Genomic DNA, 20395 nt, shown 5'->3' with positions numbered 1-20395 from the left:
TTCAGTAAGAGCTGCTTGTAGGATTGCTATTTATGCAAACCAGCAAATCAGAACCCTTGCTTGACAGCAAAATACCTTCTGAAAGATTTAGCAGACTCTGGAGTTTTGGTACATTTGTTCTACTGTTCAGATTCAACTGCACAAATATGACCTTCATGGAAGAGTCATCAGAAGAAAACATCTCCTGCATCCTCAACATAAAATACAGCCTCAGAAGTATGCAAATGATCATCCAAACAAGCCTGATGCTTTTTTGAAACAATTCCTGTGGACTGATTAGGTTAAAATAGAACACTTTGCTACAGTGATCAAAGGTATGTGTGGAGAAAAAAGCTCACAGATTTCCAGGAAAAGAACATCTCGCCAACCATTAAGTATAGAGGTTGATCAGTCATTATTTGGGGTTGTGCTGCAGCCAATGGCAAGAGGAACATTTTACAGGGAGTGGGAACAATGGATTCAATGAAATTTCAACAAATTATCCATGCAAACATAACACCATCTGTAAAAAACCTGAAGATGAAAAGAGGATGGCTTCTACAAATGGATAATGATCCCAAATTGATGTCAAAATCCACAATAGAGTACCTCAAATGGCACAAGGTGAAGGTTTTAAAATGGTCCTCTGTCCCCTGACCTGAACATCATTAAAAATCTATGGCTAGACCTGAAAATAGCAGTGCATGCAAGTCGATCCAGGAATTTAACAGAACTGGAAGAATTTTCCATAGAAGAATGGATGAAAATCTCTCAAACAAGAATTGAAAGCTGTGATACTGTCAAAAATGGATGCTGCTAGGTACTAACCCCACAGATTGCCCGAACATTTGTGTCAGTCCATTTTTTTTTCAGTAATTTAAAAAAAGTAAAAGATAGAGATGAGCGAGCACTAAAATGCTTGAATGCTCGTTACTCAAACTGAGTGATTCCTAATGCTCGGATACAATTTTTGTGTAACAAGTATTATGGGAGTCAATGGGAAATTGGAGCATTTTTACGGCAGACCCTACAAGGAAGTCTGGCGGGCAGTGAAAATGTTAAAATGGATGAAAAAAGTGGTGATTGGAAGGAGTACAGCATAAGGAAGACCCCTGGAGGCATCTCTGACTTCCAGATCGCTGCTGAGAACAGTGGTGTCACACTTTTATTCCACTTTAAGGACAGACAATAAAACATTCAAAATTGATAAGAAATTGGAGTTTACTGTATATTTACTCTTATATAAGGAAAAATGTAAAAAATATTTTTTAAAAATTAAGTAAACAAAAATGTATATCTTTATTGAAACTTTGGAAATTTCAGTGTCATTTTTGAGTGAAGTAAGAACTGCCAACAATTTGATGGTAAATACACCCTGTTTTAGAAGGCCTCATACACATTCTGTTCAAATTGTCATATATTGGTAATCCTAAACTCATAAAGGCTATGCGCTAAGTACAAAGATTGGCATAATTACAAGCAGGATCATCCATACACATTTGAAGGCTCCAACTTGAGTGCCTCATTCAAATATTGTGAACAAAGTGTAATTGTGGTTCTCCTACACTCATAAAAGCTCTGCACACAGTACAAAGCCTGCCAAAAATTACAAGCAGGGTCATCCATACACCTTTGAAGGCACCAACTGTAGTTTCTCATTCAAATATTGTGAACAAAGTGTACTTGTGATAATTGGAGAAAGAAAGAATTCTGTCTGGCACACCAAACTGTTTTTAACCATGGCTGACATACCTCAATAAAGTTTTTTGATTTTTACTCACCAGGCTGGTGTGCTGGACGGAATTCTTTCTTTCTTCAATTACTTTGGCTGTGCTCAACAGTGGGATCAGCACCCACCAGAGTACAATCATACCCAACCTCATTTGGACACATTCAGTGCTGCATTGGAAGCTCCCTGACCCTCTCTCCTCATGTACTTGTGATATTCCTCCAAAAATTACAAGCAGGGTCATCCACACACCCTTAAATTCACCAACTGTAGTGCCTCATTCCCATTTTAAGAAAATGTAGTTGTGGTACTCCTAAACTCAAAATGGCTCTGCACAGTGCAAAGGCAGAAAAAAGTTATAAGGTGGGTCATCCATACCCCCTTGAACAAAATGGAGTGTGTCATAAAAAAAATAAGAAAGTGTAGTTGTGGCACTTCTTCACTCATAAAGGCTTTGCATACAGTGGAAACCAGAAAAAAATTATAAGGAGTGTTTTCCATACACTTTTGAAGGCACCAACTGGAGTGCCTCATAAAAAAATTAAGAAAGTGTAGTTGTGGCATTTCTACATTCATAAAGGCTTTGCATACAGTGCAAAGCCAGGAAAAATTTTAAGGAGGGTCATCCAGTCATTCATAGACCCTTGACTTCAACAACTGGCTGGCCATATTCAAATATTGAAGATTAAAATACTTTATGTGATGCTGTCATCTGGTGGTGTGGAAAAGTAGAGGCTAATCCAGTCTTTATTCATTTTTATCACAGTGAGCCTGATAGCATTTTCTGTTGACAGTTTTTAGTGCAGCCCCCCAGCGGCACTAAAAACCTTCTCAGACAAGACACTGTGGCAAGGCAGCACAACACCTCTAAAACATAGAGGACAGCTCATGGCTGGTGTCCAGCTTTGAGACCCAATAGTTGAAGGCTGCAGAGGAATTAGGGAGTATGCTGTCTTGTTGGCCAGGTATTGCATGATCATCTTTAAAAACCTGTCCCTCCTTGTCAAAAGTACCTAGTCATCTGGTCCTGGATACTGTTAAGGTGTGATGAATTTGGCCCAGGCATTTGACAGTGTACCCCTGCATCTGCAGTATCTGGTGCATGTCTCCCTTGTCTCTCCTCCTTGATTGGGCAAGGATGCTTTCCCCCTGCAGCTAGAATTGTCTGATGGGAATTATTTCAACACATTTTCCACAAGGGCCTTCTGGCATAGCACCATTTTAGTAGACCTCCCAGCCTCTTGAAGGAGAAATGCACCATTCTTCTTGCAGCGTGGGTCTAGCAGTGTGAACAATCAGTACTCTTTTTTGGCCAAGATGAATGTAATGTGATGGTCACGGGAAAGCGGGAAAAACAATTCCCTGTCTTCACCATGATGACTACTCTCCATCTCCTGCTCCATCTCTTCCTCCTCATTCTCCTCCTCAGCCCATCCACATAAGAGAGATGGGATGAAGCTTGTGTGGATACTAGCCCTTGTTGCGCTAGCAATCATCTCCTGCTCTCCCTCCTACTTCACAGCCTCCAGAAAGGGTTTTCTCTTCTACTTTAGTTCACTCCACTTAGTATCCTGTCAAGTTGAATGAACAGAAGAATGCACTTTCACGATGCTTGACCAGACGCTACTCTGTCATAATCACTGTCTAGAGCATATGTTCTTCATGCACCCCATCCTATTGCATGTACTCTGAAAGGTGTAAAAAAAACTATTTAACTGCTGTTAATTTGTTTATTTACATCTTAAAAATTTGTGCAGGGCTGTGCTCTACAATAAGTACTTGCCTTTGGATTTTTGTCTTAATCTCCCAAAAATGTGATATAGATGAAACCACAACAGAACATTTCACTTTAATGAGGCAGATGGACACATTTTTGAGTTCTTCTGGCCTTTTTCCCAGCAGTGTCCCATCTTTTTAGGCATGTAAAGAACAGTTGACCACACCTTTGTGTGCCTCTATAAAGATGAAAATCATTGGATCAGAAGCAGACAGAGTCTCTAGTAGGTCTTCCTGCCTCTTTTTAGTGAATGGACCCATCGAGGTTCTGTGTGAATCAACGGATTTCTCATATTTAGATCAACGTTAGATGGACACTCAGTGCAGAACACAGGATAAATGTGAACTGAGCTTTAACAGATCCAAAATATTATACATACCAAAAGGATACCAATAAAAACTTCAACTCAACACACCAAAAAAAAGTACCCACCTAGGTCTGTCGATGGAAATATCTCCATAATTACCACAAAGCACAAAGGCTGGTAAAGCGACATAGCTCCTATCTTCTTAAGAAAGCAATCCAGTGAAATATGCATTGCCAAGTGCAAATTTTCCTTTGCTTCCGGAGCTGCAAAGTGTGCCTAAACCACATGTTTGGCATTAGTGTAACGAGAAGAGACCAACTAATTCTTTCTACAGAAGCATAAGTTGCCACATTGTACTGACATATTTGCAATTTTTGCTCTACTACACTAATTGCATGCTTATTTCTGGAAAACATCTGTGGGGACTAAATAGTGACCACACCCATAGATAAAATCCAAGAGAAGTGTAATTTCCAAAATGTGGTCACATGTGAGGCTGATCTGCTGTTCTGCTACACTTTGAATTCTCAAAATGGAGGGAATTTTAACTACCGTAACTATGATGGCCTATCGTGGGTTTCACAAACTACCAATACCATTCCATTTTGCTGTTTGTTGTCTGATTTATTTTTGTCTAGGTTCTGTTTCTGTTTTCCTTACTTATACAATCATTTTTCTTACACAGCCCCATTCTGATGAAGGTCCGAGTTGTCAATATATTGTTCTGCACTGGTTGGATTGTAAATAATACCTCTCTTGAGTGCCAGGTTCTACTTATATTATCTACCATGGATTTGAAACCTACTTGAGCACCTTCCTAAAGTTCCAGAGTGCTGTGTACTTTCAGTTATTAGTTATGTAGTAACATTTTAATGCCTGATCTTTCAGGACTCTTAATTTTCCACTTCTGCTTCTCTGCAGAGTCTTGATGTTTTTATTTTTTCACTGATATTTCTCCATTTTTCTTTCTATCTGTTTTTAGTTTTTTTTAAAAACATATATAACATTTTCACTTAATTAATTTACATTATTGCATGTTGAATGCAAAAATATTATATTTTAATTTTGTTAAGCTTTATTATTTCCTTATCTAAAATAAGAATTGGGATGGTGAGGGTTGGTCTTCAGGGTTGTCCCTTCCGCCATTATCTCTAACCGCGACATACAAAATGCACCTTTTTGTTCTCAATACTAGAAAATCTTTATTTGTGAAATTATACAAATTAGAAATTACTTTTACTATGGTATACCTCTGTATAATATCTGAGGCTCTGTGTAATCCATATTACGGTTCTGTACAACTAGGATACTAATACAGTCATGTATATGAATCGTTAAACTGAATAATACCCTCCTTTCACAATTATGTCTTATTCGCATCATCCGACTACTATATTAACCCATGGAAAAGCCACATTTTCAAATTCGTAATATTCGTGATATCCCCTGATTACAATTGTGTGTCTTCAAATTGTGCATAGCAAATTGTGGCCTTCAGTTGAATTTCCTGTTTCAAGCCACAATGCTGCCAGATGTGGGAACAAAGCTTTACTAAGGGATGTACCTAGGAGTGGTATGTTTCTCACAATTTACACTATTTACTTTGACTTTACATCCCCCTTCACAATACTACGAAAAGAAGTATACTGACCACTGGGTTCTCCAGTTGGTATAATCTTCGAAATGAAATGATATATTAACTTATGAAATACCATGATGGTTTATCTGTTGGGTGTAATGAGTTGATTATTGTTTGATATTCTCAGAGGTTGATTGTTTCTAGTGCAGTTGTTTCCTTTAAATCTAGTTTATAGGAATTTTTTTTTATTTTCAGCCTTCAGCTATAGAAATCTGAGATAAAGAATCCAATAAAAAGTCTAATATAAATTGATGGGAGCAATGCAGCGATAATCTTGCATGTAACACTGCTAATACTTTTGTGCTGTGTTTATAATAATTACTGGGATAAATACCAATCCCGTAGTGTTAAGCAGTGAGCGTCTGCCTACATCTTCTAATATAATTGCTACTATCAGCAATCAGCAATCCTTGTGTACCAAAGTCTGAGGATCAGTGATGGAGATCTTGGAGAGAAATTATTGATTGGTGTTATTTCATATTATTTTCATAACACCATTAAATTTGACAGTATCTTATATAAAATGGATCTAATCACATCAGATTTTGGAGAGATGCTTGTGGTAATTAAGGCAAGTGAAGGAAATTCACACCCACACAGGGAAAACATACAGTCCCTAATTCATCAAAGCGATTACGAAAGAAACCTGGTACAAAACATTTAAAAAGTCACTAAATATTTGCACAATGCTAAGTTGCCCAAAATAGTTTTGACGTTTATTGTTTTGATGCCAGTTTTGGCCAGCTTCACCAGATGATGGCACGTGCAAGGGATGCAAATCTATGGAGACAGAAGGAGGGAGGAGCTAGAGGCAGAACTCCGCCATCTTCTCATCTACATAACATTTCATCTGTAGCAGCTGCCATCTCCTATGTGGATAGGAGGTGGGTGGAGCTCTGCCTCTAGCTCCTCCCTCCTCCCATACACATAGAATTGTATCCATAGCAACTGCCACCTACTTCAGTAACGGGACAGTCTATCTTCATTGAATACAGATTTTACCACAGAATTGAGAATTTTTATAATGAGTGATCAATTCTGGCAAAGAAAGAAGCAAATTTCTCTAACAAGATATATTACAAAGTTATTTATTTTCATGCATACTATTGATTTATGAAATAAAAATTAAAGCAACAGTGCTTGTCCAAGATCCGATGTGATTCATGATCTGTCTGAAGTTGTTTGGTTCCTAGGTCCCTATACACATTATACAAAAGCTAGCTAAACCCTTGAAATTCAACGGAACCGGATGACCATTTAATATGTATGGGAATTTCCAGACTATGCCCTTATGATGTTGAAGGAGCAAAGTAATAGGCAGTTGCCGAATGGGTCCCTCCCTATTGAAAACATGAATTCTCAGCAAAACCAAGCGATCAAGTGTATGGAGGAATCTGGAGCGAAAGCTATCTGCTGAATGATCAGCCACGATCAGGTGCCACATGTGGATGGCCAACTATAGTGTCTCAGCCTCACATTCTGAAACCTGCTTTTACTCCTTTCTGAGACAACACATCACTGTCCAGTTGGTAAGCAGATCGTGACTTATGATCAATGATGTGTTGTCACGGAAGATAGGGATGGGCAGTTCTCAGAATGTGATGCGTATACTAGGAACCTCACAACTTCTGGCTTATCATAACTCACATAGTATCTAGGACAACCCCTCCATAGATAGACAAGGGAAGTCATTTAGTTAGTTCCCTACTTTTTAAAGCTAGTTAAATTTCTGCATATTTATTAGTTGTCAACCAGTCAACTCCCCTATTATTCGGTCATGTGATGGACACAAGGAGGCATAACTCATTACAAGATACAGCTCTGATACCAGTATGGTACCTGTAATGAGCAATGTACAGTGGCATACCTATAGTTGGTGCAGATGATGCAGTCATACTATGGTCATAGAGCCTACAGGTGTCCAAAAAGTCTTTTTGACCACTATTAAAAATCTATGAGAGTCGGGGACTCCATTGGAGAATTTGCATTGGGGTTCATGAATTTCAAGTTCTGTCACCTGGTTAGGACACATTTCACTAGAAATTAACCAAGAATTTGATACATAAAGCATATTGGAAAATAGTATTTTCTTTATGCAATAAGTTGCCACAATACCTTTTGATTCTATCTAAGCATTCTTGATTGTGTAAGTATTGTGTTTTTAGATATGTTCTAGGAAGAAGCAGGCATGTGAGAAATCAGATCGTTGTTTAGAGATGAATCTCCAGGACTTAATGTTTGCAGTGTGAGAAGAATCACATTTTTAATTATCTTTATTTTACAGGTTCATGAGATCTATGAGTGTCAGGATTGTGACAAGAAATTTATATCGGCTAACCAGCTCAGACGGCATATGATAACTCACTCAGGTACACCCTCCCTTCCCCCTCCTAAATGTATATTGCCTTTATAGTTTGTTATAAGAGTATTGATTTGTAGCAGCATGCCGAGAATCCATATTTCAGATCAGTATTGTGGATAACAAAGTCCATATTTTGGAAGATTATTACTTTTGAGATTCATTGTGTTATCCATAAAATGCACTGCACATCTTCCAACTTCTAATCTTGTAGTAAGGCTTCTTTGAAGTCATTCTCTTTTGATTTAAGCTAGTTAATGCAATGTTGGTTTGGGAAGATTATTGTGAAGAATGTGGCAGTGTCTCACTACTCCATCCGCTATGAACCATCATGTTAAAAAGGGCATTCGATGCTTTTCTAATTGGTTAATCTTAATTGGACTGACTTAAATGCAGCAGTCTCTCCGGAGCAGACTCTGCTTTGCCTTTCATCTTCTACCTCCTTTTCCATGAACAACAGACTAAATGTCCCCAATCATTTTCTGTAGAGAAGCGCCCCTACACCTGCGAGGTTTGCTGTAAATCCTTCAAACGACTTGATCAAGTGACCGCGCACAAAATAATACACAGCGAGGACAAGCCTTACCAGTGCAAACTCTGCGGCAAAGGATTCGCCCATAGAAATGTTTACAAGAATCACAAGAAGGTAAACAAGCCCTCATCCTCAACCTTTATCTAAATGTTAATATGCAGAAAATGAAAACATGTTAAAAGGAGATAATAGATTATGTGTCATCTAACACAAGGAAGAATGGTAAGTATAAGTCGGACATATCATTGGTGCAACTGTGTGGGCCACGCAGGAGCCCAAGGGCTAAGGGGTCCCAATTTCACCTCGAAAGCAGGTGGAACTGTGAATTATGATGAGCTATTGATTGCAAAGGATCAATGTATTGTTCTTGTGCAGGGAACCTCTTCTGCTATTCTAGTTCTTGGGGCCTCTAGTATGCCTCCAACTTTACATAGAGCCATGGGGTTTTTTGTTGGATTGCTTAAGAATCCAGACAAAGAAGAACTATGCCATGCTCCACTAAATGGTACCTGTATATAGGTTCTCTGCTGGAGAATATTACAGTATGTAAAGCCACTTATGAGGTCTGAACAACTTACAGAGGCTGTCCGTACCCAGTACCAGCTCTGTGAATACACTTGTTTCATTGCAGTGACATTCAGTATTTCCATAATCTATATATATAATTGTCTAAGGGTTTTTCCGTCTGTCTGTCTGTCTTTCTGTCTGTCTGTCTGTCTGTCTGTCTGTCTTTCTGTCTGTCTGTCTGTCCTGGAAATCCCACCTCTCTGATTGGTCGAGGCCGCCAGGCCTCGACCAATCAGCGACGAGCACAGCGACGATGATGTCATAAAGGACGTAGACATCCCGCGTCTCTGATTGGTCGAGGCCTGGCGGGCAACGAGCACAGTATCGACGTAGATGTCATAATGGTTGCCATGGCGACGATGATGTCATAAAGGTTGCCTCGACCAATCAGCGACGGGCACAGTCTGCCGTGAATTCTGGAATTATCATTGTCCATATACTACGGGGACATGCATATTCTAGAATACCCGATGCGTTAGAATCGGGCCACAATCTAGTAAGGAATAATCTCCTTTTGGACAGTAAAAGGATTACTTCTCTTAAATATTTTTAGGAGGAAACATCCCAATAGAATATACCCTACTGTCTTAAGGGCTGCACATTTTGATTGAGAAAAAAACCAACGTTTTTTAGACTCCAACAAATGTGCATAGCATGCTGGACATCTGCTACTTTTGGTGGCGAATGTAAGCAGAGAATGATGGCACTTTGCTTCCTGCTGTCCTTGCTCCTACTGCCTACCCCCATGCACGTGCAGATGAATACCACTCTCCCCAAATCCATCTAGTCATAAGTCACTATCACTCACTCAGTTCAATATTCTGCTCCTATCATGATAGTCCAATTATTTACTACTTCTAGCACTAGGGTCCTAAAAAGGCATTTCCCACTGCATATAATTTATGGGATTTGCCATAAATGAGTCTGTTCAATGGTTGGAAAGGAGATAAATGCAGCCCAGAATCTATCAAGAGATGAGGTGCATGGTCATATGTTCTCATGGATGCCAATATGTGGGCATATTTATATGCCCACTGAGGGTCACTACTGAGGGGCCAATTACACCGGGGGGAGCTATAGATGTAAATATACTGAGTTGGGTCTATTATACTGAGGGGGCTGTGGATGTTATGATACTAAGGAGGCTATTATACTGAGGGATTTATGTGATTACACTGAGGGGGCATTATATTGAGGGGGCGATGGATGTCATTATACTGAGAGGGTTATTATACTGGAGGATATTGATGTCATTATACTGAGGGGGCTACTATACTGAAGGCTATGGATTTCATTATACTGAGGGGGCTACTTTACTGAAGGCTATGAATGTCATTATATTGAGGGGGCTATTATACTGGAGGATATTGATGTCATTATACTAAGGGGGCTACTATACTGAAGGCTATGGATTTCATTATACTGAGGGGGCTATTATACTGGAGGATATGGATGTCATTATACTAAGGGGGCTACTATACTGAAGGCTATGGATTTCATTATACTGAGGGGGCTACTATACTGAAGGGCTATGGATGTCATTATATTGAGGGGGCTATTATACTGTTAGGACTATGGATGTCAATATACTAGGGCAGCTATTATGCTTGTTGACTATGGATGTTATGGTGAAGGGGCAATGGATGCCATTTTACTGAGGGTGCTATGATATTGGAGGATATGGTTGTCATTATACTGAAGGGGCTTTTATAATGAGGGCACTATGGATGTCAACATTCTGAGGGGGCTATTTTATTGGTGGTCTAAACACAGTATATCAATATACTGAGGAACCTATGGATGTCATATTGCTGAGAGGCTATTATGCTTAGGGGGCAATGGATATCATTATAATGAGTAGAACTATTATACTGGGGGACTATGGATGTCATTATGTTGAGGTGGGCTCAAGGGGGAAACCAATGGAGTCTGGGACTACTGTGTATATAAAGGATGTGTAACTGGGGTGAAGTTTGGTCTACCTCAATATGAGAGGGGTCTGTATATAGGGTAGTTCTGGCCAGACAAATGCACACAGGGATGAGGTCTGTGTTCAGAGGGTCTAGTCTGGATTCTGTTTTTTTTAAGATGTGTGGTGTGGGGTCATATATATTTATGCCGTAGGTTTGGGGGTATTTTAATATAGAGGGAAGTAGGCAAACATTTCTGTTTGATAGTACATGCGGTTTATTTGCTTGATTTCCTTCAGTAACCATGCCACATTACTGGTTCCAGCCAAGGGTACACAGAGAGAACTTTTAATCACCAGGGGTTACATTTTTTTGCTCAATTATGTTTGTACTTTTGCATTATTTTTTTATCCTGTTCTGTCACTTTGAAGCTTTTATTAGCCCAGCATGTAGTCTTTGTAGTCATTGTTATGAAATGAGACATTTAAAAAAACGGTGTCTCCGTTCTATGTGTTCACTTTAGAGCTGAGTGACCTTACAAGCAGCATCACTTGTCACCACTGAGTGGAGTAAAATTTATACTTATAAATTTATTGCCTATATGGCAATGTTGTTTAGTTACATACCAACATATTATTTAGGTATGGTTCAACAATAGGGTTGAAAAGAGAAGACACTGCACCAAAACCTGGTCCAGTGGTGTACCGCCAATGGTGGCAGACCACACGGCTGCTATAGTTCCCATAAGTCAGGGTGGCCCAGTGCTATTGCTTGCATCGGGCCACCTCAGCTCGTCATCACATGTTCAACTGTAAATGGTAATATTGGACCCATTAAACTGTTTGGAAGGCAATATAGGTCAATTATACTATATGGAAGCCAATGTGAGGCCCATTATACTGTATTTAAGACAATAAGTTGCCAATTATACTGTATGGAAGGCAATCTGGGGCCCATTATACTGTATGGAAGTTTATGTGGGGGTCATTGTACTGTATGGAAGGCAATGTGGTACCCATTATACTATATGGAAGGCTATGTGGAGCTCATTATATTATTTGAAGGGCTATGTGGGGACCATTGTAATATTTGGAGGGCTATGTGGGGGTTTTTATACTATCTGGACGGCTTTGTGGAGGCCATTATACTGTATGCAAGCAATTATACAGTGTGAAGGTTTGTGTGAGTCCATCATACTGTGTTGGGGCCTTTATGCTGTTTGCAGGGCTGTCTGGGCGGCCATTATACTATTAGGAAAACTATGTGAGGGGCATTATACTGCATGCCAACAATTATATAGTGTGAATGATTTTTTAGGGTCCATCATACTGTGAGGCAGTTGGTGTAAGGGCCATTATTTTGTTCTCAGAGCTGTGCGGGGGCCATTATACTGTTTGGAGGGCTAGTGAGGCCTTTATACAACTTGGAGAGTTGTGCTGGGGCCATCATACTGTGTGGAAAGATGTGGGGGCTGTAAGGGCTGCAGAATTATGAGATATGAGCTATGAGATAAGTTTTGAGCTCTTCTGTGACCCCGCCAAATTTTTATTATTTTTTTGGTATGAAGTTCTGCTACGGGGCCCCATGATTTGCCCCTTGACCTGGTCTATAATAAATTGGTAGTTTCATTTATGCTGAAATCACATGCACGACCATCATATACCCCAAATCTACAGCAGCACTCTGTCAATGTGTCATTTTCACCGCTCCCCTGCTCTTAACATTAACCTTGCAGGGAAATAGCTGTTTCACCTGCAAGACACTGCAACTGTTCACAATGGCGGTGTGGTTTACAGGTGAAACAGCTGTTTGTCAGCAAGATTAAGTGATTGTGCAGAGGAGCAAGAAAAAGGCCACAGGGGTGAAGGGCTACTGTTTTTGTCCACAGCACAATCACTGCATGTGATTGCAGCCTAACAGCTCATAAGTTACGTAATTCATGATTTTCTCTGAGTTGTGTTCCTTCACATCATAGTTTAAATGGCTTCTCCATTACTTGAACAGCGCCTACTTAAATGCACCAGAGTCCAATGTTGCTATTTACATAAGGCTCAGTTGCATTTATGGGTTGTTGAACAACTGGTTTAGGAAAATTGAATTTTTTGCCTGGCGTTTGTGATTCTCACAGATGTTGACTTTATTTATCCCAAAGAAAACTACAGGCCAGTAAAACCTTTGTTTAGTTTATCGATTTGCATATTTAGAAGGAAATTAATACAAGCTTGTTATGCATATGTTTTACATTTATTGTGTTTGTAAAAAAGACACATTTGGCCCTCTTTCGAAGCACAAAATGTCAGTGAACACAACTTGTTGACATTACATCAAACTGGTTCCTAAACTGTACCCTTGAAATCGGTTAAAAATGTCACAAGAAGGAATAGTATTCAATTGCAGTGCACAATGTATTGTGAATGCTGAAGCTGTTGATCAAGAAGTGTGAATGTTAATGCATCATAATGAAGGGCTGAAGGACTGGTTGTGGAATCACACTGCATATTTGTTGCATCACATGGAAAAAGAAAATAAGGGCTCGTGCCCAAGATGGAACCCATTTGGCACTGTGAAAAAAATTGCACATGTACTTCTGTACAATGCAACATCTGGAACAGAGCGTAAAAAATATACATATTTATATTGTCAGTCACTTATAATGTATGGTGTTCGATGGTGAATACATCTACAATTCTTTTTATTTTCAGTTTTATATATTTGACTGTTTGCATGCAGAGCAATGAAACCAATATTCTAATAAAACAGAGACACAGATAACCAGATAATGAGTATTTTAGCCTAACAGAGACTAGAGAGTATAATTCTAACCATTACACAGCATAGTAAAGTCACATATCGCATACCATGTTGCCTCTGTGCCAGTCAGCAGCATCAAAAATGATCATGTGATACTCTCCATGGCTACTGTTGTGCGTATATGTCACATGATACTTTCTAGAGCTAGTGAATGGCTAAAAGGAATCATCCTCTGCGTTTGGAGGAAAAAAGGTTTAAGCATAATAACAGACGCGGATTCTTTACTGTAAGAGCAGTGAGACTATGGAACTCTCTGCCGTATGATGTTGTAATGAGTGATTCATTACTTAAATTTAAGAGGGGACTGGATACCTTTCTGGAAAAGTATAATGTTACAGGGTATATACACTAGATTCCTTGATAGGGCGTTGATCCAGGGAACTAGTCTGATTGCCGTATGTGGAGTCGGGAAGGAATTTTTTTCCCCAATGTGGAGCTTACTCTTTGCCACATGGGTTTTTTTTGCCTTCCTCTGGATCAACATGTTAGGGCCTGTTATGTTAGGCTATGGGTTGAACTAGATGGACATATAGTCTTCCTTCAACCTTAATAACTATGTAACTATGTGACAGTCCAGAAACAGGTAGTGTTTCCTTTAGATAGCCTTCAGTTTAGGTGGTTATCAGTAAATGCCTTTTCACTCACTGATATAATTGTATTAACTGTTAGTTGGAGAGTTACAAACTGATCGTCTTTTATGTATCTATGATAAAAAGAATTTTCCATTAACACCTCCCCGACATTTGATGTACATGTACGTAATGATCTATAAGGAATTACCACAATGTGACGTTAAAGTATGACATGATGATCTCGTGTGTACAGAAACAGTGCTCTCACAATCACCACTGAGAACTTAACATACACACATGTTCAAAATTGTTGGTACCCCTCATTTAATGACAGAAAATCCCACAATGGTCACAGAAATAACTTGAATATGACAAAAGTAATAATAAATAAAAAATCTATGAAAATGAACAAATGAAAGTCAGACATTGCTTTTCAACCATGCTTCCACAGAATATTTAAAAAAAATAAACTTATGAAATAGGCCTGGACAGAAATTATGGTACCCTTAACTTAATATTTTGTTGCACAACCTTTTGAGGCAATCACTGCACTCAAACGATTCTTGTAACTGTCAATTACACTTCTGCACCTCTCGACAGGTATGTTGGCCCACTCCCCAAGAGCAAACTGCTCCAGTTGTCTCGTGTATGAAGGTTGCCTTTTCCAGATGGCATGTTTCATCTCTTTCCAAAGATGCTCAATAGGATTTAGGTCAGGGCTCATAGAAGGCCACTTCAGAATAATCCAATGTTTTCCTCTTAACCATTCTTGGGTGCTTTTAGCTCTGTGTTTTGGGTCGTTATCCGGTTGCAAGATCCATGGCCTGCAACTGAGACCAAGCTTTCTGACATTGAGCAGCACATTTCTCTCTAAAATCCCTTGATAGTCTTGAGATTTCATTGTACCCTGCACAGATTCTAGACACCTTGTGCCAGATGCAGCAAAGCAGCCCCAGAACATAACAGAGCCTCCTCCATGATTCACAGTAGGGACAGTGTTCTTTTCTTGATATGCTTCCTTTTTCCATCTGTGAACATACAGTTGATGTGCCTTGCCAAAAAGTTCCATTTTTGTCTCATCTGTCCATAGGACATTCTCCCAGAAGCTTTGTGGCTTGTCAACATGTAGTTTGGCAAATTCCAGTCTGGCTTTTTTTATGATTTTTTTTCAACAATGATGTTCTTCTTGGTCATCTCCCATGAAGTCCATTTTGGCTCATACAAAGACGGGTGGTGCGATCTGACACTGATGTTCCTTGAGCTTGAAGTTCACCTTTTATCTGTTTAGAAGTTTTTGTGGGCTCTTTTGTTACCATTCTTATAATCCGTCTCTTTGATTTGTCATCAATTTTCCTCCTGCGGCCATTTCCAGGGAGTTGGCTACAGTCCCATGGCTCTTAAATTTCTGAATAATATATGCAACTGTAGTCACATGAACATCAGGCTGCTTGGAAATGGTCTTATAACTTTTACCTTTAAAATGTTTGTCTGTAATTTTTCTAATCTCCTGAGACAACTCTTTCCTTCGCTTCCTCTGGTCCATGTTGCGTGTGATACACACCATGTCACCAAACAGCACAGTGAGTATCTGTAGCCCTATATACAGGCCCACTCACTGATTCCAAGATTGTAGACACCTTTGATGCTAGTTAGTGGACACACCTTGATTGAACATGTCCCTTTTGTCACAATTATTTTCAGGGGTGCCACCATTTCTGTCCAGGCCTGTTTCATGAGTTTCATTTATTTTTTTAAATTCTGTGGAAGCATGGTTGAAGAGCAATGTCTGACTTTCATTTTTTCATTTGCATAGATCTTTTGTTTATAATTACTTTTGTCAGATTCAAGTTATTTCTGTGACCATTTTGGGTTTTTCTGTCATTAAACGAGGGGTACCAACAATTTTGACCACGTGTGTAACTGATCGCTGAGCTCCTGCAGCCACAACCAAGGTTGTCAGGAAGGTTAAAGCTAGTTATGGCGGGAAGTGATAGAAATCTCATTTTGCTATATTTCTAGTTGAAGGTTAAAGTGTCCACCCTCTTTTAGAATATGTTATGTATTAAATACAATTTTACATGAACTAAAATGGCAAACATTTTGCTTTATATTTACAGAGGTCTTGGAAATAGCCTATTGTCTCCTAATTAGGCAGCACAGTGGCTCAGTGGTTAGCAATGTTGCTCTACAGCTCTGGGGTACTGGGTTCAAATCCCACCTATGACATCTGCAAGGAATTTGGATAGGTTCTTTGCAAGGGTTGTTTGCATGGGTTCCCTTCGGGTACTCTGGTTTCCTACCACTCTCCAAAGACATACTAAAAGGGAATTTGGATTGTGATCCCGAATGGGGACAGTAATAATCACATCTGTAAAACACTGTGGAATTAATGGCATTATATAAGTGAGTAAAATAATAATAATAATTTACTACTCTCTTTCAAATGTTTCGTTTTCACTGCTGCATTTTCCCTTTTGACAATATTATGTCCATAAGGTCCCAAAACTCATGTACAGTGTGTCCAGGGGCATGAAAAAATGTGGTTGCAGTAAGACACGTAGTGCCAAGCTGTAGATGTGTCTGTTGCTACACATGTATTGGTAATGGCAAGCTTTATGTCAGAGGCGTGGGGTTTTTGGCATATTTTTGGATGGCACTTTGATACCGCACTTATTATTCTTTGATCCCTTCATTTTTCTCAGTTTCCCACACCTAGCAATTCAGAACTTCCCAGGCTTTCTAATAAGTGGACCGTTGCAGAGGGTCAATTCAGCCAAGCTCTTATGGCTAATGATAATTGTTTTCTTGTGTAGCCTTTATGTCTCTATCTGTCTACTGCTTTTTGTGGTCTGCTTGCTGCATATCTAACAGCTGTGCAAAGAGAGGTTGCTGAAGAGATGTGGGTAGTTTCCTTCTTGGTATGTAGAGTTTTACCTTTGTCTGAGATATGTTACAGCATAAAAAGTTCTTATACATCAGATACTGTGTGCTACATGGAAAAGAATTACAGGATGATTTCTTCTTTCATAGAACCAGGGTCAGACAGGGATGTCTGGGGCCCACAGGGGAAATTGTCTCTAGGGGCCAACCTTACAGTTATATGCAAATACCTGTCAGCCTTTGTCTCCATTATAGTGGAGCATAGTAACATAGTTAGTAAGGCCGAAAAAAGACATTTGTCCATCCAGTTCAGCCTATATTCCATCATAATAAATTCCCAGATCTACGTCCTTCTACAGAACCTAAATAGTAACATAGTTAGTAAGGCCGAAAAAAGACATTTGTCCATCCAGTTCAGCCTAAACACAGCATGAACATGAGCATGAGCATGAACTGTTAAACACAGGCGGCTCCTGTATATCTACTGTGGGCATATCATAACTGGGATGTTCAATTGCGGTAGTTTGCATTAAAGGTATTTCTTAGTTAAAAGGTTTAATAATACCACAAACAATTGAGAAATACTGCCACACCATGATTGGACTATATATTCCACCACATAGTGACCAAATAATACCACATACAAGGGACAAATACAGTCACATGTTGACCAAGCCACATATTGCCACATACAAGAAACAAATTCTGCCACTATGTGACCTGACCACATATTACCACATACAAGGAACAAATACTACCAGACCATGATCAGACCAGATATTACTACCATTGAGAGACCGAATAATACCACATACTGTACAAGTTAGAAATACAGCCACTCCTTGTCCAAACCACATATTACCACCACATAGTGACGGAATACTATAATAATGATCATGAATAAAAATTACAATACTAACAACACTACTATTAACACCAGGAGTGTATAATGTACAGTATAGTGTATAGGGTCAGTGTACAGGTAATACAGTGCTCACCAGTGACATTATACACAGGAGCTCTGTATACAGTGTCAGCGTACAGGTAATACAGGGATCACCAGTGACATTATACACAGGAGCTATGTATATAGCGTACAGGTAATACAGGGATCAATACCAAAGACCTTTATAAGGATGTCAGGGATAAGATCAGGGACAAGATCATGTTGCACCAACAGTTGTCTCCTTCTCACCCAGCGTCTTTGTATGGATTTGTAGCCCATTCCAGCTTTGTGCAGGTCTATGATCTCGTCCCTGACATCCTTATAAAGCTCTTAGGTCTTCCCTATGTTGCAGAGGTTAGAATCTGACTGATTAATTGAGTCTGTGGACAGGGGTCTTTTATAGAGATGAATATGTAAGACAGCTGTCTTTAATGCAGGTAATAAGTTGATTAGGAGCGTCTAACTGGTCTGTATAAGCCAGCACTCTTAATGGTAAGTAGGGGGATCAAATACTTATTTCTCACTGCAAAATGCAAACAAATTTATATAATTTATACAATGTGATTTTTGTGGAATTTATTCTTGATATTTTATCTCTCAATGTTAAAATTAATCTACCCTTAAAATTACAGGCTGTTTAAGTCTTTATCAGTGGGCAAACTTACAAAATCAGCAAGGGATCAAATATTTATTTCCTCCAATCTATCTATCTATCTATCTATCTATCTATCTATCTATCTATCTATCTATCTATCTATCCAGGGGCGGACATACTGCATGTGCAGCCGGCCCGGAGGTGGAGGGGGGCCCCTGCAGGGTGGCTAATAATGATGGAAATCTGGCCTGTTTCTCTGGCCCAGAGGCTCCGGGGGGCCCCTGGCCAGATTTCCCTCATGTGCGGCGAGCAGGGAGCGATCTCTGCAGCTCTGCTACCTACAAGAGAAAATGGCATCGGAGCAGAGCTGCAGGGATCCGTCCTGCTTCCTACCCGCACTTTCTGTCAGTCTCACACAGCAGTGCGGCTGGATGATGTAATCATTCAGGGCACGGCTGTGACTGATGAAAAAAGCTGCCAGTGACAGTGATGCTGCGGTTGAGGGAAAGCATGTGGAGAGGTGAGTGGTGCTGTGAGTGTGTGCATGTGCTTAGAGATGAATGGTGTGTGTGTGTTTGTAGCTCTGCGGGGAACATGTGGAGAGGTGAATGGTGATGTGTGTGTCTGTGTGTGTAGGTGGTAGAAAGGACAATGATGAGGTGGTGGGGAGAAGACATGAATGGTGGTTGTGGTGGAAAGGACAATGATGGAAAGGGCAATATTGGTGGTGGTGGGGAGGAGGATATGATGGAAGTGTTGGAAAGGACAATGATTGGGTTGATGGCGGAAAAGGCAATGATGGTGGTGATGGAAAGGATGAAGGTGGTGGTGGAAAGGGCAATGATGGGATGATGGGGAGGAGGAAATGATGGAGTTGGTGGAATGGGCAATGATGGGAGTGGTGGAAGAGTAGGCAATTATGGAAGTGGTGTTAAGGGAAATGATTGGTGGGGTGGGGAGAAAGCAATGATGTGGTGTTGGAAAGGACAATGATTATGGTTGTGAAAAGGGCAATTATGGGGGTGGTGAATAGGAATTGATGGAGGTGATGGAATGGGCTATGTAGGGGGTGGTGGGGAAAAGGGCAATGATGGTCGTGATGGAAATGACAATGATGGTCATGGTGGAAAGGGCAATAATGGGGGTGGTGGGGAGGAGGAAATGATGGAGGTGATGGAATGGGCAATGATGGGGCTGGTGGGGAGAAGGCAATGATGGAGGTGGTGGAATGGGCAGTGATTGGATGGTGGGGAGAAAGCAATTAAAGAGGTGGTGGAGAGGGCAATAATGTGGTTGGGGAGAGGACAATAATGGGATGCGGGAGGAGGAGGACAATGAGGGGTGTGGGGGATTGGGATGGGAGGAAGGCGGATTTATAACGAACTTAGAAATGGGGGAGATGGAAAAGGATTTTCTTATCACTTATTATGTTTAACACAATCCCTTAGTCTATAGTGTACTCACTTATTATGTACAGCACAGTCCCTTAATATATAGTGTACTTACTTATTATGCCTAACACAGTCCCTTAGTATATAGTGTACTTACTTATTTTGTATAACATAGTCCCTTAGTATATAGTGTACTCACTTATTATGTATAACACCATCTTTAGTTACATAGTTTCCTTTTTTATTATGTATAACACCTTCCCTTATCACATACCATCCTCTCTAGTTATATATGGTGCAGTCCCTTATTATATAGCTTCCTCTGTTGTTATGTACAGTGCTGCCTCTTACATAGTGTATTCTTGTTATTTTTGTTATTGACAGTGCCCTCTTTTATTACA

The 20395-nt window shown here is 39.9% G+C and overlaps 1 protein-coding gene across 4 annotated transcripts in view; it reads left to right on the top strand.

Moving 5' to 3' along the window:
* PRDM5 (PR/SET domain 5) overlaps positions 1–20395 on the top strand; it is a 511159-nt gene that overhangs the window by 286774 nt on the left and 203990 nt on the right. For all 4 annotated transcript variants that reach the window (XM_069743878.1, XM_069743879.1, XM_069743880.1 and 1 more), the window contains 2 exons: positions 7716–7800; positions 8279–8436. In XM_069743878.1, the coding sequence (XP_069599979.1) occupies positions 7716–7800; positions 8279–8436 (243 nt within the window). The remainder of the gene's footprint in view (positions 1–7715; positions 7801–8278; positions 8437–20395) is intronic.

Source organism: Ranitomeya imitator, chromosome 1 (assembly GCF_032444005.1).
Source record: "Ranitomeya imitator isolate aRanImi1 chromosome 1, aRanImi1.pri, whole genome shotgun sequence".
NCBI lineage: Eukaryota > Metazoa > Chordata > Amphibia > Anura > Dendrobatidae > Ranitomeya > Ranitomeya imitator.
This window is presented reverse-complemented; position numbering and strand designations above follow the sequence as displayed.